Source organism: Phocoena sinus, chromosome 2 (assembly GCF_008692025.1).
Source record: "Phocoena sinus isolate mPhoSin1 chromosome 2, mPhoSin1.pri, whole genome shotgun sequence".
Taxonomy (NCBI): domain Eukaryota; kingdom Metazoa; phylum Chordata; class Mammalia; order Artiodactyla; family Phocoenidae; genus Phocoena; species Phocoena sinus.
Genome location: NC_045764.1, coordinates 83,228,796 through 83,256,068, shown reverse-complemented (window position 1 = coordinate 83,256,068; position 27,273 = coordinate 83,228,796). Strand labels below are relative to the sequence as shown.

General features: G+C 38.3%; 1 protein-coding gene across 1 annotated transcript; it reads left to right on the top strand.

Moving 5' to 3' along the window:
- Positions 1-2,648: 2,648 nt before the first annotated feature.
- On the top strand, positions 2,649-27,025 carry LOC116748568 (RAD52 motif-containing protein 1-like). The gene is given in 8 exon segments (XM_032621709.1): positions 2,649-2,703; positions 18,186-18,329; positions 18,702-18,874; positions 22,014-22,136; positions 22,516-22,684; positions 23,644-23,742; positions 25,392-25,477; positions 26,924-27,025. Coding segments are annotated over 8 exon segments (951 nt in total).
- The last annotated feature ends 248 nt before the right edge of the window (positions 27,026-27,273 follow it).

Genomic DNA, 27,273 nt, shown 5'->3' with positions numbered 1-27,273 from the left:
GTAACATCCTTTCAAGTTTTGTGAAAAGGTATCTTTTATTTCTTCTGGTAATGAATTGGCCTAGGGAAACGGAACTATACTGGGAAATGTGTAAATATAAGAATATTCCTTCTAATATTAGAAATTATAATGATATATAGAGATAAAAACGTTGAGCTCATAATCTAGAATTTGATAAGGCCACAAAAGTTGGAATCTAATCAATGCCTCTGCTCTCAGGAAAGATTACCTCCAAAATCTATAAAGATCTATAGTTGTATATTTAATTTATGAAGATCCTGAAGGTGAGACTGTTAGGAGAGGTGAAGTCAGGGTTAGGGGCTCTGGAAGGTTCAAATAGTAATTCGTAAGGTTTGGAGATTAGAACGAAGCTTCTTATTTATTATTATCATTCTAACTTCTACTAGTTATTCCTACTAATTAGATATCTAATAGCTAATTGAGGCAATATTTTCCTTTTACCTTTCCTAGAGATTTATCCTGCAATAAAATACCATCTATCGAAAAACGTACATGTGAACCAATACCTTTTCGGCAGTTTATGTAAGTTACAAATATAACTTCATTATATTAGGAATTTTAATAAAGCTTAATTTTTTATAAAATTAATTTGTTACTCATTTTGAAATATGATTAAAAATACTACTAAAATTATGTAGGAAATCCTTTTTGTCTCTAGCAAAGATTAGTGCGAGAATTATTACACAGATCAGAGGAAACTTTATGGAGCAGTGATTCTCAACCAGGGTGATTTTTGCACACAGGTGACATTTGGTAGTGTCTGGAGATATTTTTCCTTGTCAGAACAGTATATGCTACTGGCACCTAGGGGACAGAGGTCAGAGATGCTACTAAACATCCAACTGTTCAGGGGAGCCTCCCACAGCAAAGAAGTATCCAGCCCAAAATGCCAAGAGTGCTGCCTTTCTAGAGAAATAAAGGTCACTTAACACAAGTATTTAATGAACATTTACTATTTTCTATCTAATGCACCACATATATAATAATGAAAGTATAAATCATAATATCTTCCACAGTGAGATTTCTTTAGTGTATATGGAGGGAGTAGTGATGTTATGTTTCATCATATATAAATTAGAATGATTGCCAAAGGATAAATGTTCTGAAAGAATATATATTTTTCTTCTTCTTTTGCTTGTGTTTTTTTTTGTAGAAATCTTGGTTGCAATTTACTCGCAGAACTGAGCGTTGGAACATCCAGGCCCGGCATGGAATGCAGTTTTTCCACAAGTAGTAAGTGAAATAGAAGATGAATACATGTAAAAAAACTGTGTGTAAAAGCATCATGCAGTTATTGGTTAGCTGGGTGTAAGACCAGTGTGAATTCTGGAAAACATGTCTTGAGAGCCATTTATTTTATTTTTTCAAATGAGGAAACTAAGGAACAAAGAGGCCAAGAGACTTGTTTAACTCATATATATGAAACGCTCTGCTTTCCATGGTACTGATCTTTGGCATGGGCAGTAAAAGGCACCAAGCGAAAACACTCAAATTAGCATTGTCATGGAATCCCATTGATGCCTCTCCAATATGCGAATGGTCCATGAAGTTCCACTTTTGAATTTAACTTTGAATCCTCCTCATGTGCAAAGTTCCTAACTGCTTAAAATGTATGCAACACAGAGCTGCAAAGAACTAAGTTTAGCACCGAATTCTTCAGGGAGCAAAAGGTGTGGGTGCTTCCCCAACCATTATTAGCTCTTTTAAATGGTAAAGCAGAAAGAATTCCTGAACACCCACCACAGGGATCTCCCCAGCCAACCAGAACATTATTTTTCAAAAAGCATATATCTCTGAAGCGAATTATCTGTAGCCAATGGGAACCTTTGAGGTATGGAAAAAGACATTGTTTGTGTTCAGCTGTAGTGTGAAAAATATAAAGAAAATACATTGCTGTAGCCTAATAACAATATACTTTCTTTGCTGACTACTCTTCAATAAGAAGTGTGGGTTTTACAGCTCTTCAGCTCAAAAATTCTTTGATTTCTCATGACACAAATAAATGATAGAGGGTATGTTCAATGGCCCGAAGGTGATTTCAGACTCAAGGTAAAAGAGAGCTCTTCTACACCTGGCTTTGGAAAAGACTCTCTTACCTGTCTTGTGGTTCAGAAATCCAGTTTCACACAGTTCACACATTTTGGGTTAATGAAGGTGTTGAGGCTGTGTCTGGAGCTGGATTAGCAATTCCTGCAGATGCCTATCTTTAGCGCCCTCCTTCCTTTCCCTTGTTAGTTTGCTGATGCCTACCTTGGGGAGAGAGCACCAAGGGTCAGTTTTTCTTTTCCAGCACACCGGAGAGCAGGCTCATGAGGTTCCTTCACCAGGAAGTTTTAGTAGTGACAATACAACGTCTTAAACTCACCACCTTTCCTAAACATCCTATAACACCAAGAGTTCCTTATAAGAATCAGAGTTTCACTATAGTTATGTCGGCAACACGGGAAAATACATTGTGGTAATAAATAAATAAATAAATTGCAGTTTAAAAATTAATGAATTCATTCAAAAACATTCACTGAGTGCCATGCCCACTGTGTGTCAGCACTGTACAAAGTACTGGGGATACAAAGACGCATAGGGCAGGGACTTTGTCCTCAAGAAGCTTTCATACTGGAAGGAGACAGATGGATGTTGATGGGAAAGCATCGATGAGAGCCATTCTAGCGTCTATGCAGCAAGGTAACAAGGTCAGAGGACGGTGGGTGATGAAGTAGAAAATGCGTGGTAGGTTAGAAAAGATTTGTAATGGAAGAGGCACCAACTTGTTCCTTTTGATTTTGTGTTCCTCTTAAATGACAGAAAAAGGTAGTGAAAGAATCAGATCTATCTGGTGTTGTAAATAAATTAGTACTGTCCTCCTAAAACTCATTCACAGTTACTTTCAAAAGATTGTCACAGTGCTTCCCTGGTGGCGCAGTGGTTGGGAGTCCGCCTGCCGACGCAGGGGAGTCGGGTTCGTGCCTCGGTCCGGGAAGATCCCACATGCCGTGGAGCGGCTTGGCCCGTGAGCCATGGCCGCTGAGCCTGTACGTCCGGAGCCTGTGCTCCGCAACGGTAGAGGCTACAACGGTGAGAGGCCCGCGTACAGCAACTGAAAAAAAAAAAAAAAAAGATTGTCACAGTATAGTAAGTCTTTGTTTTGGGATAAGTCTTTCTAATAGACATAGCTAATTTGCTTCAGGAAACATTTTCCATGGTGAGATATAAACTTTATTGCATCTCTTTCCAAAGGCTAGCCACCAAGGGAAGATGCCACCCTCGAGTTAAGTTATTTTAGTACCTATAATGACATATTACTGGGGTGTTTATAAGTTTCCTGCATTAAATAAGTTTGGGAAAGGGCCCCAGCTGAGGTGGATTTATCATGAATTCAATGAAGCTTAGGCTTCAGGGCTCCTCACTTGCAGAGGTCCCTTCCAAGGTCTTGAGAAGGGTCCTAGCGATTTTTGTATTCATAATTTTGCATGTTTTTATTAGATAGGATTTTCCAAAGTAGATGAGCTTCAGGCCCCACAAAACCTTGATTCATCACCGGGCTGCAGGTAATTATAAGTCAGTAGGTTACTGGAATGAAGCCTCTATGTTATTGACAAACATCAGGTGAAGTAGTTAGCAGTGTCGTAGTCTATTTTATATCCGAAATCAACCTCAAAAATGAGCCAAGAGCTTATTAATTAATAAAGTACCACCTTTTGAATGTTGGTAGTAATCATATCTCTTTCAGATAAAATCAGGAATGAAATATATTATGGAAAACCAGCAGTGGTTGATAATCCTAAATGTTAAGTATACTTTTTTTTTCTGACTTTAAAGTGTTTCTGCTTCATTCACCTATGAAGGTCCAGACTGATGGCTTATTTTAAAAAATTCTTTTAGTCACTTCATTGGTTCTAACAATACAAGCTCCATGATTTTAGAAACTGTAGGACTCTACAATGTAGAAAGGCTATATAACTTAACCAGACAGAGCACATTCACATGCTGTCTTCTCTGTGGTACATTAATATGGTACCAAGGGCTTCCCTGGTGGTGCAGTGGTTGAGAGTCTGCCTGCTGATGCGGGGGACGCGGGTTCGTGCCCCGGTCCGGGAGGATCCCGCCTGCCGCGGAGCGGCTGGGCCCGTGGGACATGGACGCTGGGCCTGCGCGTCCGGAGCCTGTGCTCTGCAGTGGGAGAGGCCGCAACAGCGAGAGGCCCGCGTACCGCAAAAAAAAAAAAAAAAAAAGTAAAAATAATATGGTACCAAGAACATAAGCACGAGAATAAGGGGAAAATCAAAGCCTTGTCCCTATTGAATTATTTACCTCATTGTTGAGAATATCAATAAGGGAGGTGTGGCTACACTATGAAGGCAAATTGAGCTGCGGTCACAGAGCCACACTAATGCTTCCCCAGTCAGCTAGCGTTGGTTTCCTTTAGATAGCTATGTACACACAAAAGTTTATACACTTCAGGGTGCTGTCATCACTTTTTGCTATGTACTAGAATCCTGGCAGCTTCTCAGATTTAGAAAAGCATTAACACTAAAAACAAAAATAACTTGGGTCTGCCCTTTGGGGTGATTCAGGGTGGCTGTTTTATTTGTAATAGTTCAAAATTTTGAGATTGTCACACCTAGCAACTACTATGCTTTTCTTCTCCCAACTGCCTCTTATTCTTCCCACCTGTAGTATTTTCTCCCATTCTATATGTTTTCTCACTTGCTTGATAGTGTCCTTTGAAGCACAAACTTTTTAATTTTTATAAAATCCAATTCATCTATTTTTCCTTTGGTTGTTTGTACTTCTGGTATCATATCTAAGAAACTATTGTCTAATGCAAGTCATAAAGATTTACTCCTGTGTTTTCTTCTAAGAGTTTTATAGCCTTAGCTCTTACATTTGGAAATTTGATCCATTGGGAGTTTATTTTCATATATGGTGTGAAGTGTAGGAGTCCAGCTTCATTATTTTGTGTCTGGATGTACAGTTGTCCCAGTATCATTTGAAAAGACTGTTCTTTCCACATTGAATTGTTTTGGTACACTTGTTGAAAATCAATAGACCAAAAATATGAGGGTTTATTTCTATACTGTCATTTCTGTTCCATTGATTTACATGTCTGTTCTTATTCCAGTACCACACTGTGATTGCAGTAGCTTTGAACTGAGTATTGAAACCAGGATGTGTGAGTCCCCCACTTTGTTCTTTACCAACATTGTTTTGGTTATTCTGTTTCCTTGAATTGCCATGTGAATTTTGGAATTATTGGCAATTTCTGGAAAGATATCAGCTGGGATTTTGATAGGAATTGCAATGGAACCATAGTTCGATTTGGGAAGTAGTGACATTTTAATAAGATTATCTTCCAGTCCATGAATCCAGCATGTCTTTATATTTATTTAGATCTTCTTCAATTTCTTTCAACAGTTTTGTACTTTCCAGTGTGAATCTTGCACTTACTTGGTTACGTTTTTCCCTAAGTATTTTTTTTCTTGTGGTGCTGTTACACATGGAATTGTTTTTTTTTCTTAATTTCATTTTTGGATTACTCATTGCTGGTGTGTAGAAATAATATTGATCTTATATCCTACAACCTTGATGAATTCTTTTATTAATGCTAACAGTTCTTTTCCTAGATTCCCAGGAATATGTCTTGCGGTCTTCCAGTTTCCCAGGAATACATTGGCACATTTCAAAGTCTCTGTGGACATCTTATTCCTCAGATTTTCTTTTTAAGCTTTTCGGTTGGGCTGTTTATTGCCCCAAACTGTTAGCCATTGCCTCATGCAACCGCCATGTTAAAATATTTGCTTGAAGATGTTTTCCAGAAATGCAACCTGAGGAACGGCTTTTCTCACTAGACAGCTCTCAGTCAGGTCAAAGGGCAAGCCTTTCAAGTGATGTCTTCCAGAGGACCACCAGACATGTTAAACAATGACAGTTCTTTGGGAATGAGGCTTTGAAGGACCTCCCAGTCCATGCTTCTTCGTCTGGTACCAGGGATGTGGGCTGTTTTTCAAGGCTACCACTGGCATGGAGAGCAAAGGTCAAGGACAGGTTCAAGCAACACAGATCTCATTGTTCTTACAGAAATTAATTTGTTTTCCTTGAATAAATTGCTTCCCAATGTGCAGTAAGCCTGTTGGTTAAATCTCCAGAGTTCAGAAGAAGTTGATTCTGACCACTTTTGCCAGTTTTGTTGTTGTTGCTGTTGTTACTGGTATTGTTGCTTCTATGGAGGGATGAATTTTCAGATGTCCTTCCTCCATCATTTTTACTGATTTTCCTGCAATAGTTTTTAAAAAATCTCTAAAGTCTCAATGACCATAGGCTAATTAAATATTTGTCATGGGAGATGATTAAGGAAAATATAAATTAAAAGATAAATACTAACTAAAAAGAGAAAATATAATTCTCATAGAGGCTTTCCCAGATGGGTAGATGAAGACTGAAAAGGTATTTCTATATTTAGTGCTCTGAAAATTAAGGTTAAATTAACATATGTTTAATACACCCCCACTTTTTTTTTCATTCAGGTTAAACACAGGCTTTACAGTCAGAAGTGAGTTCAAATTCTAGCTCTGCTTCTTACTAACTTGATGACTTAGGACAAGTTATGTAACTTCTCTGTGCCTCAGTTTCCTCATTCGTACAATGGGGTAATATATCTGTCACATAAGGTTACTGTGAGGATTGACTGTTAAATGCTGATCACAGATGCCTGGCAACCCAAAAGATATTAGTTTTGGTAATTATCTTTATAAGATTCTTCAAAAATATGCTAATAATTCTTGAGTAGAGTTAACCTAAAGTTAGATATTCTTTTCTTTCTTCCTGTTTCTTTTGGTCTTTTTTCCCCTGTTTGTTTTAAAGAAGTAAGAAAAAAAAAAAAGAGAGAGAAGGAACTAAGAAGAAAATCTATTCCAGCATTTTGGAATAAAATTTTGTTCCCCGAAATTTATTTGTTTATTTTATTGATATATAAACAAAATTTTATTTATTTATTCAGCAAACATTTATGAAATACCTAGTAAATATTAGGCACTGTGTCAGGCAGAGGAATAATAATGAGAATAAAGTGTGGTCCCTGCTCTCAAGTTGCTGACTATCTAGGGGACTGACAAGTAAACAGGTGATTACATACACAGTAACAAAGGCTGTGATAGAAGAATACACATGGTACTATGTGATGGGAGTATGGCTTTCACCAGTTCCTATTGGATTTATCTCTCCTTCTCTGTCTCCAGAACCAAGGAATTAGCCCTATTTTTGTCTTTAACTGGGTAGTTTAAATCATGAAATTTTAAAAAATTTGTAGAGATGGAAGAAAAACACCTTGAATTATGGAGGACACTAGGAATAGTACTTTTTTACAGAGCAAGGGCTTCCTACCAGCATAGGCACTTCTTGGGTTTTTAACCTGAAAATTTCTTTGGCATATTTTTTCTTTGCTAGCTACTTTTTTTTTCTATTTTTTTGTTTGTTTCTCTTCTCCACTTTATCATCTAGAGACCTGGGTAGTTCCCAAAGAAAGAGTGTTTTACAGATTCTTAGAGTGATTTATAGGTAAAAATAGAAAATGATTTTTTTTTCACCTTCAAGTTCCATACCAAAAAAAGTGAATATAAGCTTTCATGGAAGTAATGGAAAATGCAGATAATTTTAATTCCATTCCATTTTTCAGACTTCTCAATCGTAATCCTTTGACAACAGGTAAAGATTCTTATCTTTTTAAATTGCCAGCATTAAAATATTTGTAAGTATTGCAACAGTTTCATGGCTCATGAGATAATTTCTGCTCTTTTTTGCTTTCGTCAAAGATTGAGTACTTTGGCTGAAAAGTCATAATTTAGATTTTAACTGGGTTATTGAAAATAAGAGTTATTGGCAAAGAAAAGGATTAAGAAAGAATATATATGGGTAAGACAGCCAGCAGAGAATGAGAACAGTGTTGAAGAACACATATAGTTATGAAGATGTAGAGGAATGTAGGAATATTATTTATCCCAGAAAGCAAAAAGGAATAAGGGGTACATGATTTTATTAAAAAGAGTGATCAAAGAGGTAGATGCAATTGAAAATGAAAAGTTCGGATAATAAATAATGATTGTGCTCTTCAGCACCAAGGTCATTCATTTGATGATGCAAATTTAAATTTCTTCAGTAAAAGTTCTTTAGAATTATCATCTATGGCAAGTCAGAAGCCAGAATTGAAGTAATCACATGTTAAGTATCTTCTTAAGTTTAGAATTTTTGTCTTTGGGTTTTATATCATGCATGTTTGGGCTTCTCCTTCAGAGACATGGGAACAACACAAGTGTCACTTACAACTATTGAAAGCATCGTCATGTTGACCCTTGAATTGGAAAAACTGTAAATTGATTTTTCTTACATTTATTTTCACTCAATTGTTTTTCTTTAGTTTTGTTTTATTATTTTCTTATGTCAGGTTTATTTATGTATAATTTTCATTTCACAAAATTCACTGTTTATAAATATACATTGTGATGTGTTTTGACAAACTTATAATTCTGTAGCCACCACATTTGAGGTAAAGAAATCTTCTGAAATCCCAGAAGACCTCTCATGTCCCTTTGTAGTCAATCCATCCTCCTCCCACTACCAACCCCTGTCAACCAACAATCTGATTTTTGTCCGTATAATGTTGCCTTTTCCAGAATATCTTATAACTGAAATCATGTGGTATGTAGCCTTTAGTTTTTGGCTTCTTTCACTTACCAGTCTCTTTGGAGATTCATCTGTTTTGTTGCACCTGTCAGTAGTTCATTCTTTTTATTGCTGAGTAGTATTCTACTTGTGTGGAAACACAGTTTGTTTACACATTCATCGTTTGATGAACATTTGAGTTTTTTCTAGTTTTCTGGCTATTATGAACAAAGCCTCTGAAAACACTCACATGTGTGTGTGAACATATGTTTTGTGCGAGCATATGTTTTCATTTCTTTGGGGTAAAATACCTAAGGGTTGGATTGCATCATCATATGCTATGTGCATATTTAACTTTTTAAGAAACTGCTAAACTGTTTTCTAAAGTGCCTGTGCCATTTTGCTTTCCCACCAGCAGTCTATGAGAGTTGCAGTTGATCCACATCGTCATCTGATCATTATATTTGTTTTTAAAACAAATGTAGCCTTTCTTTTAGGTGTGTAGTTGGATCTCGTGGTTTTTGCCACATTTTGCATTTCTGTAATAGCTGATGATGTTGAGTATCTATTCATGTGCAAGTATCTTTTTAAATGAAGTGTCTGTTAAAATCCATTTTTAATTGGATATTTATATTGAGTTTTAAGAGGGCTTTATATAAAAAGCAATGGAAAAAGTCCTTTCTTTCAGAGATGTGTTTAGTAAATATCTTCTCCCAGATTGTGACTTATCTTCATGGTATTAAATTGTCTCTGAATACTAGAAGTTTTAAATGTTTGATGAACTCTAATTTAGCAATTTTTTTCATATTTATTTAATTTCTTTATTTGGTTGTGCTGGGTCTTAGTTGCAGCAGATGGACTCCTTAGTTGCGGCTCATGGTCTTCTTAGTTGTGGCATGTGAACTCTTAGTTGCGGCATGCATGTGGGAACTACTTCCCTGACCAGGGATCGAACCGGGGCCCCCTGCATTGGGAACTGGGAGTCTTAACCACCAGGGAAGGCCCTTAGCAATTTTTCTTAGATGGTTTGTGCTTTTTTGTGTCTTATCTAAGAAATCTTTTTCTGAGACCCCATTGTATAATCCAAAATCATAAAGATTTTCTCCTATGTTTTCTTTCGGAAGTTGTATAGTTCCATTTAGGTCTATGATTCATTTTGAGTTAATTTTCATATATGTTTTGAGGGAAGGGTCAAATTTCTTTTTTTTTTTCCGTTAAACAAAATCTATTTCTGTAGGACCCTATTGTGACAGTTCATTACACAACTCACTTCACCTTAAATTGTGCCATCGCCCCTCCAGTATGGCAAGCTAATAGAAAGTTTTTGTTGTGCCAAGGCTAGTTGAGGGGATTGAATGAGATTAGTATGCGGAAAGAACCCTGCATTTAGCAGTCTGTTCCAACCGTCTTTGTCAGGTCAGCTGACAAATGACTGTCTTCACCACGCCATCACACATTGTTCACTGCTCTAGCCTCATCTTCCTCAGCCTCCCACAGCATCTGCCACAATTGTGATCCCTCTCTTGTCAGCTAGACGTCCTCCTCTCTGGATATTAAAAATTATTTCCCGGGGCTTCCCTGGTGGCGCAGTGGTTGAGAGTCCGCCTGCCGATGCAGGGGAGGCGGGTTCGTGCCCCGGTCCAGCAATGATCCCACATGCCGCGGAGCGGCTGGGCCCGTGAGCCATGGCCGCTGAACCTGCGCGTCCGGAGCCTGTGCGCCACAACGGGAGAGGACACAACAGTGAGAGGCCCGCGTACGGCAAAAAAAAAAAAAAAAATTTATTTCGTTATGTAACTACAATACTGTTAACACACAGTATTGAAGAAATTAAATTCCTGCACAATAATATTACCTAATAAAGAGTTGCTGTTCAATTTTCCCCAATTCTCTCTCATATAATATCATTTCTATTAACAGCTTTTTGAGGTATAATTGACATACAGTAATCTGTGTTCACACACACACATACATACACACCATGAAGACATCACCAAAATCAAAATGTCCATCACCTCAGAAAGTTTCTTAACGTTTCTTTGTAATTATTGCTTCCAATCGTTCCTTGCCCTTTCCAGTCGCCATGCAACCATTGATGTGCTTTCTGTTTGCCTTTTCTAGAATTTTATGTAAATGGAATCATGCAGTGTATACTTTTTTCTGACTGGCTTCTAAGCTCAGCATGATTATTTTAATCTTCATCCATATTTTTGTATGTATCAGTAATTCATTTCTGTTTTTTGTTGAATAGTATTCCATTATACGGATGTACCCCAATTTATCTATTCACCATTGATGGACATGTGAGTTGTTTCAGTCTTTGTCTCTTACAGATAAAGTTGCTATATTTGTGTACAAGTCTTTGTATGGATATATACTTCCATTTCTCTTGGGTAAATACCTGCAAGTAGAATGGCTGGATCATTGGTAAGTGTATGTTTAAGCTTTTTAAAAATACCTATTTTCCATAGTGGCTTGATCATTTTACATCTCTACCAGCAGTGTACGAGAGTTGCATCTTCTTCACGTCGCGGCCAACACTTGCTATGCTCAGTATTTTCAATTTTAGATAGTTTAATAGGTGTGCAATTTTTTCTCAGTCTAGCATCCCTAATGATTAATCTTGTCAAACATCTTTTCATATGCTTATTTTCCATATGTATATCTTTGAATCTTTTATCTATATTTTTCTGGAGTTTTGAGAGTTCTTTATATATTCTTGAAATTAGTCCTTTATGCAATGTGTAAGTTGCTAAGTATTTTCTCCCATTCTTGGACTCATCTTTTCATTCTCTCTGTAGTGTCTTTTGTAGGGTAGAAATTCTTAATTTTGATGGTGGCTAATTTAACTATTTTTTTCTTTTATGGATTATGCTTTTGGTGTTGTATCTAAGAAATCTTGCCTAACTCAAGGCCATAAAATTTTTCACTTGTTTTGCTCTAGAAGTTTTATAGTTTTATGTTATATATTTAGACCTTTGAACCAATTTGAGTTCATTTCTGTATATGGTTTGGATGGAAGTTGTTTTGATCTTGGATATTCAGTTGTTCCAGCATCATTTATTGAAAAGACTATCGTTTCTCCTCTCAAATGCCTTTGAACCTGAAAGTCAGTTGTCCATATCTCTGTACTTCTGAACTTTCTATTCTGTTCCTTTGATTTTTTGTGTATCTTTACACTACTATCACAATGTCTTGAAAGTGTAGCTTCATAAGCCTTGAAATCAGTTACTGTTCTTCAACTTTGTTATTTTTCAATGTTGTTTTAGTTATTCTGAATTTTATTTCCAGATAAAATTTAGAATTAGCTTGCCTATTTCTACAGAAAAACCTACTGGGATTTTGATCTATAAATCAATTTGGGGAGAATTGATATCTTATCAATATTGAATCTTCAGATCCATGAATACATTATATCTCTCCATTTATTTAGGTCTTCCTTAATTTCCCCCAGCAATATTTTACAGTTTTCAGTGTGCAAGTCTTTTACATATTTTATCAGATTTATTCTAAGTATTTTATATGTTAGATTCTATTATAAGTAGTATTTTAAAAGTTTGATCTCTGATTGTTTGTTGAGATAAATTAATCTTTTTGTATGTTGATCTTGTACCCTGCAAACTTGATAAACTCATTTATTATTTCCAGTAGGAATTTTGTAGATTCTATCAGGTTATCTACATAATCATGTTATCTGCAAATAAAGATAGTTCTACTTCTTCCTTTCCATTCTGAATATGGCTTATTTTTTGTTGCCCTATTGCACTGGCTAGAACCTTCAGTGCAGTGTCAAATAGAAGTAATGAGAGTAGGCATCCTTGCTTTTGTCCTGATCCTGGAGAGAAAGTACTTTGTCCTTCACCATTAAATATGATGTTTGGTGTTTTGTAGAAGTCATTTATCAGGTTGAGGAAGTCTCCTTCCATTCCTAGTCTACTGAGGGCTGTTTTTTTCTTTAATCAGGAATGGATGTTAGATTCTTTTCATTGTTTTCCTGCATCTATTGCAATGATTATGTCATTTTTCCCTTCTTTTCTTTTCTTAATTTGTTTATTTATTTTTGCCTGCTTTGGGTCTTCATTGCTGCATGCAGGGTTTCTCTGGTTGTGGCGAGCAGGGACTACTCTTCATTGCAGTATGCAGGCTTCTCATTGCGGTGGCTTCTCTTGTTGCAGGGCACGAACTCTAGGTGAATGGACTTCACTAGTTGTGGCACATGGGCTCAGTAGTTGTGTCTCACAGGCTCTAGAGCACAGGTTCATGAGTTGTGGTGCACGGGCTTAGTTGCTCCGTGGCATGCGGGATCTTCCCGGACCAGGGCTGAAACCCATGTCCCCTGCACTGGCAGGTGGATTCTTAACCACTGCCTCACCAGAGATGTCCTGATTTTTCTTTTTTAGTGTACTAAGTTGGGTAAATTGATTTTTCAAATATTAAACCAACCTTTCATTCTTGAGATCAACCCAATTGGACATGATGTATCATTTTTTTATATAATACTGGATTTGATATGCTAAAATTTTGTTAAGAATTTTTGCCTCTGTGTTCATGAGAGATACTGGTCTGTAGTTTTCTTGCAATGTCATTGTCTAATCTTGATATGGTGAAAGTTGGCCTTATAAATAAGTTGGGAAATATTCCCTTCTCTTCAACTTTCTGGTAGAGTTTGTGTAGAATTGACATTATTTTATTCCTTAAATATTTGGTAGAATTTATCAGTTAAGCCACCTGGATTTGAAGCTTTCTTTGTTGGAAGGTTCTAAACTGCACATCCAATTTCTTTACTAGCTGTATTCTTTTTTTTTTTTTTTTTTTTGCGGTACGCGGGCCTCTCACTGTTGTGGCCTCTCCCGTTGCGGAGCACAGGCTCCGGACGCGCAGGCTCAATGGCCTTGGCTCATGGGCCCAGCCACTCCGCGGCATGTGGGATCTTCACAGACGGGGGCACGAACCTGTGTCCCCTGAATCAGCAGGCGAACTCTCAAACGCTGCGCCACCAGGGAAGCCATAATATCTATATTCTTGAAAATCTTTAGTAGTGCTTGTCTTTCAAGGAACTTGTCCATTTCATCTTGAATTTATTGGTATATTCTATATATTCTCTTATTATCCTTTTCATATCCATAGTATTTTTCTGTTTTCCATTTTATTTATTTCTACCTTGATCTTTATTGTGTTCTTTCTTCTCTTACTCTGTGATTAACTTGCTCTCGTTTTCCCAGATTAAGGTGGAAGTTGAGGGATTTGAGTACAGATTTAGCAATATCCCACATGTTGACATATTATGTTTTCAGTTTCAGTGAGTTCAAAATAGTTTGTGATTTCCCTTTTGATTTCTTCTTTGACCACAAAGTTACTCAGAAGTGTGTTGTTTAGTTTCCAAATAATTGGAGCTTTTTCAGATTTGTTAACTTCTAATTTATTTCCATTGTGTTCAGAGACATATATTGAATGACTAAAATCCTTAAAAATTTTTTTTTAAGTATTTTTTTAATTTATTTTTTTGCGGCGTTGGGTCTTTTTTGCTTCTCCTGGGCTTTCTCCAGTTGCGGCAAGCAGGGCCTACTCTTTGTTGCGGTGCACCCGCTTCTCACTGGATGTCTTCTCATTGCAGAGCACAGGCTCTAGGTGCATGGGCTTCAGTAGTTGTGGCACACAGACTCTAGAGTGCAGGCTCAGTAGTTGTGAGGTACAGGCTTAGTTGCTCCGTGGCATGTGGGATCTTCCCGGAACAGGGATCGAACCCATGTCCCCTGCATTGGCAGGCAGATTTTTAAACACTGAACAACCAGGAAGTCCCTATTCCTGTATTCTTAATCTTTTATGTAGATCCATATTCCAATCTGATTTCATTTTTCTTCTGCTTGAAAATACTTCTTTTAACATACCTTAAAGTGAAAGTCTACTAGTAATGAATTCTTTCAGGTTTTGTATGTCTGAGACAGTCTTTATTTTGCTTTTGTTTTGACATATTTGGGTATAGAATTCTAGCTTGATAGAATTCAATTCACCAGTTTAAAGATGTTATTTCACTGTGTTCTCATTTATATTGTTTCCAACAAAAATTCTGCTGTCATTGCTATGTTTGTTCCTCTGTATGTAGTGTATAGTTTTTTGCTCTTGCTGCTTTTAAATTTTTCTATTTATTGCTGGTTTTGAGCAATTTGATTATTTTTTGTGCCTTGGTGTAGTTTTGTCCATGTTTCTTATGCTTAAAGTTCATTGATCTCCTTGACTTTGTGGCTTTATAGTATTTACCATTTTGGAAACATTTTGGCTATTATTTCTTCAAATTTTGCATTTCTCCTCTCCTTCATGGACTCTGATTACACATGTATTTGGCCACTTGAAGTTGTTGCACAGCTCACTGATGCTCTATTAAGTTTTGTTGTTGTTTAGGTTTGTTACTCTTTTTGTTTCATTTTGGATAGTTTCTGTTGCTATGCCTTAATGTTCAGTGACCCTTTCTTCTGCAGTGTCTAATCAGCCATTAACCTTTCAATATCTTTTTCATTTAGACATTGCTTTTAATCTCTAGAAGCTCAATTTTGGTCTGTTTTACCTTTTCCATGCCTGTACTTAACATTTTCAGTTTTTAGTCTAGGTTTTTTCACATATGAAATACAGTTACAATAACTTTACTTCAGGTATAATAACTTTTTAAATGTTCTTTTCTGCGAATTCTAACATCTGTATAGATTATGGGTTAGTTCTGATTGATTGCCTTTTCTCCTCACTATGGGGCATATTTTCCTACTTCTTTGCATGCTTGGCAATTTTTCATATGATCCCAGATATTGTGAGTTTTAGTTTATTCTGTGATATATATATTTATATTCCTGTAAAATGCTTGGGATTTGTTTTGGGTGAAATTAAGTTACTCAAAACAATTTTATTCTTTTAGGTCTAGCTTTTAAGATTCGTTGGGTAGGAGTCCAAGTAGCCTTTAGTCTGGCGCACATTATTTGCAACTACTGAGACAAGTCTTTTCTGAGTATCATGAGGTTTTCCAGTCTGACTTGTAAGAACAGGTACTATTCCTACAACCCTGTGTGATATCCAGTTATTCTTATTATTAATCCTTTCATGTGGTCCTTTTCCTGGCATCAAGTAATTCCTCCCACAAATGTACTGACAAATACTTTGTTGAATTCTCAAGAGATCCCTCTGCATATCTCCAGACTTCTTTGTCTGTGCACTTCTTTTGTCTCTGATACTCTGCTTTTTGAACTCTAGTTACCTTGGTTTTCCCAGACTGTCAGCTCCATTTCATCAGTCAGGGAGTCCACCAGTCTCTGCCTGGACTTCTCTTCCCTGTACCATGACCTGGAAACTCTCTCAGAGAAGTAAATTAGGGCAATTATAGGGATCACTTCATTTATTTCCCACCTCATGAGGATTACTGAACTTTATTGCCTGAGGTCCAGTTTCTTGAAAAGTGTTTTTTCATATGTTCTGTCTTATTTTTTCATTGCTTCAGGTGCAAGGTTAAATTGGTCCTTGTTACTTCATCTTGGCCAGAATCCAATAACATTCTTTAAGTGTGTTTTGCTTTGATACAGGGTCCAAATAAGATTAGGCATTGCGTGTCATGTCTTTGTTTCCTTTAATCTACAATATTTCCCTGCTATTTTTTTTCTTGGTCTTTTATGACATTGGCATTTTTGAAGAGTCTAAGCCAGTTGTCTTATAAATTGCCCAACAATCTGGATTTGTCTGTTTCCTCATTAGATTCAAAGGAAACTTTTTGGGGAAGAATACTATATAGGTGATGTAATCTTCATACTTCATCACTTCAGGTGGCCCAGTGCTACATTTGATCACTCGATTAAGGTGGTATCTTCCATATCTCTCCATTGTAAAGTTATTTTTCCCCTTGGTAATTGAAAAATAATATGTGGGGTGAAAGTTTGGGATCAGTGAAGATCCTACTTTCAAACAACTCTTCACCCAAATGTGCATCAATGATAATCCTTGTCTGAATCGATTATTACATTGATAGTTGCCAAATGACACTTTGCTAACTCTATCTTTCCTTTTCCATTTATTAGCTGACATTATTCTATAATGAAGAGCCCCCCCACTTTCATTTTGAGTATCATTATGAACTCGTGTGCTTTTCTTAAAATTAGCTATGTTATAACTTATTATAATGATAATGTTATTCTTTGGAATGTTCCTTTTGTCCAGATTCGGCCAAAGCGACCTCTGTTATTGTTTAACCACACGATGCTTTTCTACTACTAGAATAACTTCTAATATATTACTACTCACAAATAGGACCTGAGAAAGGGACTCCAGAAGGTGCGGTCTTATTCAGACTCTTCTTAGAAGTCTGCCTTCTTCCTGTGTACTCTCAACCCAAAGTGAGGCTTTCGGGCTGGAAGGAGATACTTCGGATTTAAACTACAGATCACTGTCACCCAATTCTAATCCCTATTCCCTTTTTTCTTGGCATACCGTACCTACTGCCATCCTAATCCTTCTGTTGGGCACCTCTCTCCTCCTCTATATTTATTTACAACAGTCAAGAGCAGCAATTGGCCAACCGGCCCCTATCCAGTTCTGCAGTCCATATGCCCCAAGAACTCCTTTTTGCAGTGGTCTGTGGTGGCCTTGGCCTACCTCTTCTACCTACTCAAGTAACTCTTTTACCACGAATTTAATTACCTGCGTTTTCATTTATAGGATCTTACCTAGCTGTATGGCCTGCTGCCTCTGCCAATTTAAAAATACCATTGAGGTTGTCTGAAAGACAGTCAAGCTGCGTTGTGACAGTGAATGCCTGACAGACGTCACACGTTGTGGTGAGTCTCAATTGTGGGATAAGAAATTTTAAATTATTTAATATTTTTATTTTTAATCAATGATGATAAATTTTAAAATTCATGATGTAATTGCATTATCTCAATTCATACTTTCAGAGTTCCAGCTCCCTAAGTTTCTAAGAACTACCCCCTTGCTAAAAGTCAGATCCTTGGTTACATTATTAAGCTAATAATAGCTCAGTTACATTGTCAGCTTAATAATGTAACTGATCCGCATACATAAAGGAACAAGAGAAAAGAATGGATGGGGGAAGGGAATTAACATTAATGGCCACATATCCTATGCTGTGCTCTCTGCAAATGAGAACTTATTGATATAGTGCCTCACAGTTTAACTGATTTTATATACATTAGGTCTCAGTTACCCTTTGTCTTATAGGACAGGTGTAAATATATTTTTGTTTATTTTGTTTGTTTCTGCAATTTTATAAAGAGTACAAGTGATGCTGTTTTATGTCCTCTTTGGAGCCTGAGAGTTTCTGGTTCCATAACCAGAAGCTGCTACCTAGCACTTCTAATGGAATGGAGAGCTAGTTTATTTTTTGGCTGTCAAGCTCTGAACTTGCTCTGAATCTCACGCTTTTCTATCCACAAAACACTCAGGGGCTTTCAGCTCTTTTTCTATATATTAGATTTATTGGCACTAAGTATTTAAAGAGCACGCGTGCGCGTGTGCACGCGTAGTCCGTTTGCGCCCCGAGCAGCGCTCGTGCGGTGACGGTGGGTTGGTGCAATTGGTACTTTTTGCAGTTCCCATCGGGGGTGACAAAACCTTGCTGGTGTGGGAGCTGAACTCTGGACCCACCCCCGAGGCTTTGCAATTGAGCCGTGCCGGAGCGGAGGGAAGGGTGGAAGAAGCCGCCCCGCGCCCCAGTAACTGGACGCCCCGGGGTACTGCTTCAGTACCTCATCTGCCTGTGGTCTCCGCTGAGAGGAATCTTAGTTCTAGAGACGACCTGAGCAGTCAGCTCACCCCCATAGATTTTTGAGAGTTAGTCCCCAACAGAAGGCATTGCCTCCTAATGCTTCTCCAAGCTTAGGATTTCAGAGGGAACTTGTTCATGAAATGAGAAGTGTTTGGAGTAGCAGACTCACCACAGTTACCTGTGGCAAAGGGCTGGGGGAATATAAGGGAATGGGCGATTTGGTTTCCTGGGCCTGAAATTTACTGCACTTTCTTAGTGTGAGACTACCCTAAAGCATTCTCTGTTTACAATCTTCTCCAGTTTGGCCTTCTGTATTCAGTCCGAGTCTTAAACTCAGCAGTGGGCAGTCTTTGGTTCTCTGCCATCAAGTTTTATTCAGCAAGGGATGCCCACAGAGCCCAAAAGGCATGCGACCAGAAGCAGCTTTTTCACACATCTCCAGTGAAGGTGGGTCCAAATTTGGAATTCCTCGCTCTACTGGGATGAAGTGCTGAATTTAAAACTAATAGGCCATCTGGAAATCCCTGGTGGTCCAGTGGTTAGGACTCTGCACTTTCACTGCTGAAGGCCCGGGTTGAATCCCCTGGTCTGGGAACTGAGATCCCAGGGGGGAAAAGAAAAAAAAACGGCTAGCGTTTGTACAGCACTGTGGTGTACAGAATGCTCTCACATGCATTGCTCCACTGATCCCCCAGTTCCCCAGTTGTTTCTTTCTTTTATTTTAGATGAAGAAACTCGAACTCAGGATGGTTAGGTGACTTACTTAAGGTTCATGACAGTAAATGTGGAAACTAGAGGCCAAACCCTAACTTAACTGATGTTAAACCTCATGTCATTTTATGCTGCCCCTTAATTTAAGAAATCTTCACAAGAATCTTCCTTATATATACATTTATGTGGATTTCAAACGTGTGAGGTTGACAAAAATTTTTTTAAATTAATTAATAAATTTATTTATTTATTTTTGGCTGCGTTGGGTCTTGTTGCTGCGCGCCAGCTTTCTCTATTTGCGGCGAGCAGAGTTTGCTCTTCGTTGTGGTGCGTGGGCTTCTCATCGCGACGGCCTCTCTTGTTGCGGAGCACGGGTTCCAGGCACGCGGGCTTCAGTAGTTGTGCCTCACGGGCTCTAGAGCACAGGCTCAGTAGTTGTGGCACACGGGATTAGTTGCTCTGCGGCATGTGGGATCTTCACAGACAAAGATCGAACCCTTGTCCCCTGCATTGGTACCCAGTCTCTTAACCAGTGTGCCAACAGCAAAGTCCCGAGCTTGACAGACTTTTGTCAGATGTAAGATAAAGGAGGCTTCATCATCATCATCACTCTCAAACTGCCTATTAAGAACTCACTTCAGATTCCAGAAAATGGTTAAATATTCTTTAATGCATTGTAGAAACCTTATTCCATATTAACATGCCATCCAATTTTACCTCCCCAGAATTAACATTTCATTATGTTAAGGACCTTTTCAATTCTTCTGAATAAGTGAGTGAGGCTTAGATTTCCCAGACCTTTCCCTTTATAATTGTGTGTCTTCTCTGATTGGCTTCTTGCTCTAGCTACTTCCTACTGACCTCTGCCTCTTCTCACCCATATTTCTTTACTCACTGATTTCACCTTTATTGAATCTGAGAACTCTCCTCAGATGTGACTCCAGGTACACTACCTCCCACTTCTGTACCCTGTTTAACACCCTCTTCAATCCTGGCTGTAGTCCCTGGGATTGAAAGGATTTTGTGTCAGACATTCTTTAATTTGCGGACCCTGCGACCATTTCACGTAGCACTCAGATATTACAGATGGTCCTGGAAAGATTATGAAACAGTTACTTGGTATCGGTTGTGAGTAATGAGTTCTTTTCTTATATTGGACATTAAGACCATTCCATAAGCATAGGTTGTGAGATTTTCACAGCATAAAGCCCGTCACTGATGGCGTAATGAAGAAAATGTTCTCCAAGTCACAATAGAGTTGAGAGGAAAGGGCATTCGTATTAGATTTCTTTATTTAATGCAGAGCCTTAGTTTACTACCCACAAGCCCGAAATTTTTCCCTACTTTACTTATGGGTTCTTTTTCAATTTTATTTATTTATTTATTTATTTGGTTGCACCGGGTCTCAGTTGCAACAGGCGGGCTCCTTAGTTGCGGCTCAAGGGCTCCCCAGTTTTGGCATGTGGGCTCCCCATTTGCAGCAGGCAGGCTCCTTTATTTGTGGCTTGCAGGCTTCTTAAATGTGGCGTGCGAACTCTTAGTTGCAGCATGCATGTGAGACCTAGTTCCCTGACCGGGGATTGAACCTGGGCCCCCTGCATTGGGATAACGGAATCTTAACCACTGCACCAGCACGGAAGTTCCAATTATGTGTTCTCTTATTCATTGGCAGGAATCTTCCTATCTTTTTCCCCTGTGTTTTTTATAAATACAGAAAAGAGAATAACATCTTAAAATAAAATGAAGGAAAGGCCTAATGTATCTGAGTTTTTCTCAGTAGCATGAAGGGAAAGGTTTGCCAGCAAGAACTGTGGCAAGCTTATCCCAGATGTCAACGGTCTCTACTACCCAGTGGCTCAGAGCCCTTCTGAAGCTTCCTAATTGTCCAGGACAGATCCATCGTGACTCACCGCACAGGACATAGCCTCCCATGGGACACTCAACATTTAAACATTAGTCTTCATTTCTCCTTCCCTGCAGGCAGCTTCAGTTGGAGAAAGTAATTTCATTTTCTTATGTACTCATTCCTTCACTCAGTCAACAGACCATCACTCCTCTATTGTATGCCAAGACCTATGCTTGTTTCTGGTAACAAGGAAAGAATAATATATGGTTCCTTCAAGCACTTAAGGAGCTCATACACTAGTGACAGAGGAAGATGCACAAACAAATCAATAAAGAATTAACAATGCTTTGACTTTATTTGTATTATTTGAATTTTTATGACTATATTTATATACTACACCCTGTTCCAAATGGAAATGGACCTTTAAGAAAGAACTAGTGATATAAAAACTCCACAGTAATATGTAAGTTCTTTAGAGAGTTAAGAATGGATATATTTGCACTCTCAAAGAAACCTGTTAATGCAGATGAACCTCTAATTCTTTTGGTTGCTTTATTAACATTCATAGAGGTGTATGTATTCCCTCTTCTAAGAGGGGTTAGTAACTTGGGGAGGGGGTGCTACAGATTAAGGTCCTAATTCAGTGGCAGGTCCATCTTGTCTCCTCTTCAGGTCATATTCTCAAGCAGGAGCTACAGGATGAGACGAGTAAAACAGTTCACTTCCTTTGCGTACCCCCATCCCCATAATAGGATTCTGCCGGGCTTCTTTTGTTCTTTCATCATCACTTTCACCACCAGAGGTCAGGGAACCTTCCGGTTAATCAGGGGTCCTGGAAATGATGCAGAAAAGTACTGACTTAAAAATACTAAATAACATTTATTTAGGGATCACTGTGAACTCATTGCTAAAAATTTCCTACTTAATCTTCACAACCACTCTGTAAAATTGGTATTGATGAATCTCAGGTATTTCCAAAATGAGTCTCTATGTAGGGTTGTGATATTTTTTGGTCTTTTATGTCTTTAGGTTCATCTGGGCACCAGACCTAAGGCGGTTCAACATAATACGCTTGCCCTAAAGAGCTCCAGATGCCAAGAATTGGCAAATTACAACTTTGGTTTCCGTGGGTGGTCAAAAAGGATCATCAAGGTAAACTCTGTAGATTTTCTTTGACTAACCAGACTCCTTTCAACAATGAACTCCTAGACTTTAGAGAGCAGAACAGAACAGGGCTATGGGGAGGAGATGTGAGAGACTTCCACATGAAAGTATCTGGGCATTGGCCTGCCATCTAGAATTAGTGATAATCTCAATGACTTGGATGGTGGTGTCCATAATTTTCCCCAGTATTTGTATGGTATATCAGAAAAAAAAAATACTTGTCCATATCTAGTCATTCATTTGCAAGTCTCAGTTGATTTTGAAGGGATAGCATACCTAGACTATTACCTGGGATTGCTGGAGTTTAGTTTTTATTTCTAACAACAGAATATGTTGAAGTCTAGCTTTTAATTCAAAATCCTAAGAGCTTCAGGATCTTTCTAACCTTGAAAAAAGGGAAAATACAGATATTGTGACACCACTTCAGAAGCAAAGCCTGAAGTTCTTCCGTGCTTTAGAGGTGGTGTTGCCCTCCCAGGAGTGCAGGAGTCCTGGAGTTGGCATGGCTGAGGAACCTTTGGATAAGTTGGAGGAAGGTCTGCTTTCCAGTATGTGTGTGTGTGGGGAGGTGAGGGAGTGGGATTTCTCTTTTTTCCTTTCTTTCTGAAACTCAACTTTTCAGATACATCATCACCTTTTCTAAGCAACTAAAGCCCTGGGCAGAATGGTTCTGCTCGACAATATAGGTTTTTGTCTTAGGCAATACCTGACAGCACCTTAACCTTTAGAATTTTAGAACTGACTGCCTGTTAAGAATCTTAGGAGGAGGGAAAATTAGTTAGGAATTTTTTTTTTTTTGGTTAATAATTATTTTTGTGCTAAAATAGTCCTTCAAATACAGATGTCTTCTGTCCTTCAGTTATCCTAAGAAAATCATTGTCTACAGATTGAAATAAACTCTTGTGTAAATGTTCAGTCCTTTGCCTCCTATAAAAGGGCCTGAGCAGAATAGGTAAATGTAGATCCCTAGAAAGGGGATTCCGATTGGTACTGAGTTTTTTCCTAGAATCCATGGCACTTGGGCTTAGGGTTTTAAGTCAGAGGCAGGGCTGTTAGCGAATGGGGTGGAGGAGGCTCCACCATCCACCTGAGTGGGTGATGGTTGAGTAGAGTCCAGATCATCTGCACTACAACCAAATCTATCTCACTGTATGAATCCAGCGCTTTACGCACGGGAGAGCAGGGTCTGTAGCAGTGTAGCCTCAGCTTGTCCATTTGAAATCTGTGAGTAATATGAGATTTGTGCCACGCTTTTGGTTTACATTTCCCGTGTAGTATTTTAGGAACTTCCAGAATAGATCTGAGCAGTAAAAATATGCCATGCCAGGGTATACCTGCAACGGAGACATTCACCCGTACCCCAGTGTTGTGCCTGCCCTTAATCACTAAGGTAATGATCTAAGAATCACAGATGCATTTTTAGTTTTAAACATATAACCTGGAAATCAGTTATTCATATAGGCATTTTAAATTCATCTGTTTTGGTTGGATTTAGGGTCAATATCATTCCTTATGGGAAGGAAGGTAACCCAGAAGCTTGCTATTCAGAAGGCTATGACAGATGCATTCCAGAAATTGCTGAATGTGGTTTTAGGTAAGACCTTTTTGATTGTCCTTGAAGTACTTCAGTTTTAGTGAGCAAATAAACTTATGTGAAAAGTTAATTGGATGAAAATAATGGTTATCTAAAACATTACATATTCTTTCATTCACCAGATGCTTTCACAGCAGCAGTCTTACATTTGTTCTTTGCGGCATTTATGAGAAATACGACAGCACATATTATTGTCCCCAGTGTTTAGATGTAGAATCACTTGCCCCAGTTCATACAGAAAGTGTTCGATCCAGTTCTTCCTCAATTGCTTGCTTCTCATACAGAATAGTGTAGTGATTATAAGCCTTGGACACCTGTGTTTGAGTCCTAACATTGTCTCTTAGATTTTGTTGTTGTTGTTGCAATTTTAGATTTTTGTAGCCAGAGACATTTGTAGGTATTTAATATCTCTAAGCTGCAATTTCTTTATCTGCAAATAGGGTTAGTAATTCAGCTTACCACCATATCGGGGATATTGTAAGAGTAAATGGGATGATGAATCTAAAAAGCTTAGAGCTATGCCGGAAACATAGTAAGCAGACAAAATATATTGACTATTAATATTACTGCTGTTTTCTTGTTGAAGAGTTTATTAGATTATGTTTTCGGAATCAGTTTAATTTCAGTTTTCATTTCTGATGTATTGGGTGAATATGATTCTTATATAATAATCGGCTACGTTTTTGTAAACCTTGAAAGTGGTCATATGATTGAATAGGATTGTTTTTGTTCCCTATCGAGTTATACAGCGGTGAGAATGGCACAGGCTGTGCCCAAACGAAACTTTATGATTAGTAGATTCCTGGAAGAGAACCGCTCCCCTGCTTGACAGCCCTGCAGGCTTAGAGACTGAGGAATCATAGCTAAGTTGTCAGAGACCTTATTTGCTTGTAAGAGTTGACCCTGGATTGGTCTTGGCTTTCCAGCCTGGGCAATCCTTCCAGTGAAGTGTGATTTCCCTGGTCATCAGGCAGAATCTCCATCAGCTGTCAACTCTGGGTAACAACCTTTAAGAACCAAACTAAATGACTGGGTTGTTTGTGCCTAATATGGCAAGGTACTCCTTATATGTACCCAAAACTCCTTAGACCAAAAAGCCTGGTGGCCCTAGCTTGCCTTGAGGAAAGCTGTATTGTCTAGAATGTACATGGGCCAGTTTCTGCCAGTAGAGTGTTCAAATGCTCTCTCTCTCTGTCTCTGTCTCTAAAGCTATGTTCATTGTGTCTGGTAGAATTTTGGTCTCAAGGAGTAGGCACTTGCCTTGCTTCTAATAGGAAGTATCTATTATAGTCCAGTGGTATCTATCCCAGGTTTGAACTCACTTTGACTCCCACCTAATGCCTTCCTATTTAATTGTATTGTGATTGAACATTTTTGTTTCCACAACTTTTAATTTCTATGTCCTTATTCCTTAGTTCTTGTTTCTAAGTTCATAAAATTTTTGAACCAAAATTGATACTTCTTATATATGTTTTCACAAATAATTATGATAAAAACTGAAGTGTCAGATGAGGGAACTTCTAGGAAAATGCTCTTATTTTCTGCTTTTAGAAGTCAAAAGAATGTCTAATTATTTGGTGCTACCATTGTATACAGGAAGTTTTAGAACAAGAAAACTTCTGAATTGATCCTTGTTAACTTTTTTACAGAAAGTGGTAAAACAGCTGTGGCATATAGACCCTGTGAAGAGGTCACAGATGCTAGAACCGAAGAGGAACTATAGGATTTAATTCAAGTATGTGTAGGTAAAAGCTCAAGGGGTACACAGCCAGTGTAGCCATAATTTGAAACAACCAGCAGGATTTGGAAGACTTCAGCATATCTACTCAGTTCTGTCTTCCTTAGGAAAAGGTGAAACTCTGAAACTGGTTTTGAGGCAGGGAATTTCTAGGACTTTTCCAAGTTCCGAGCCTTGTCTCTGGCCCGTTATTTGAAGTTTGGAGAGCAGGATCGAGGGTCATCAGTGTACGTCTATGGTTGCAGACACAGGAGAAGACACAGGCCCTTTAGAACTCCCCTCAATTAGAATTGCAGGGATTTGGGAACAAACTAACTATGGTCTTAAGTGTGATTATGCTACACTGTTTAAAAACTATTCATGCCTTTCAAGTAAGTTGTATTACCCAGATTTCTTATATATCTTGTGTTAAATCTTTTTGCCAAAGAACCTTTCTGTAAACCAGTTATATGGATACCTCGAATTAGGGATTAAGTTGTCAACGTAATTTCTAAAAGAAAAAATTAATGTACTGCATATAGGGTTTTTCTTTAAAAGGAGCAAAAAATGTGTTTCATGCCATTGAGAGTTTAATTTGGGGCTAGATTTCTGATTATTTAACTCACCCCAATATTGCAAAGTTTGTTTTGAAGGGAAGAAAGTAGAGAAAGAAAAGGTGGTTATGTTCTGAAAAATGAAAAAATTTTGAAAGCTTTTCCTCTACAAAATAATTATTTCAGTTCAATTTTAATCAGTCAAGGACACTTCAAATGTATCCATGTTTGGGCTTTAAGAAGTCTATCTTCCTGTGAAATGTGAGAGGAAAGGATTCCGTATTGATACTAAAGATTTTGGAAATCTGATTATAACAACAGATCCACTCCTAAATGAGGCCAATCTTGGAATCAGTTCCCTTTAGAAACCATTATGTGCTAGGCACTGGAAATAGGATGAAGCTCCTTCTCTCTTGGAGTTTAGGTGTTAAAGGTGTAGCAGACAATTAAAAAGGACTAAAATTAAATAGATTATAAAAAGGACTGTGAAGAAAGCAAACTGGGTGCTAGTTACAGTATTTCAAGAACATTACTTAACATGCTGACTTTAACATTCTAAGTGTATTCTCCATATGTGCACACAGGGTAGACCTTTGAAAAGTGACACTGTAGTTTTTTCTAGATTAATGGCTCTGTTGGGACAAGTTGGGATGGGGGAAGTCTTCCCATGGTAACGTAAAGGGCCATTCACTTGGTTTTAGACTCTTTCCCAGAATGAATTGCTCACCTGCCCCAAACCCCTCCTACAGAAGTTCTGGAGTCATCACTGATTCAGTGGTGACCCCTAATAACAGAGTGGTGTATGAATAATGAGACGTGAATATTGAGAGTTTGGAGGAAATGGCAACATTTTCGCATAATTGTAAGGTGTGTTCCCCTCCCACCACCCTAACTGGTGCTCATTTTGCAGGTCAGCTACTTTTCTTGTCAGCCATGTGGCCAAAGGGAGGAAGAATGTCTCTCAGACTTCAGCTTTGTGGAGGAAGAGTTCAGATTGCCAGAACCGGACTAGCACTTTTGAAGTTCCCAGAATGCCAGGTCCTTTGGTTTCCACGGGAAGGTCTGCATCCTTCCCAGCCCCCCTCCACCCCTGGGCTGTTGGAGTTTGGGGCCACTCGGGTCTGCAGCCCAAATCCCGCCTCATTGTTTGGGGCCAGGGAGGGCAGGGAGGGGTTGGGAAGAGGGCCCAGCAAGAGGTAATTTTTGCCTTTGCAAGGGGAAGGGTGGCTTGCGCCCTGGGGACTCTGGGAAAAAGGCCCA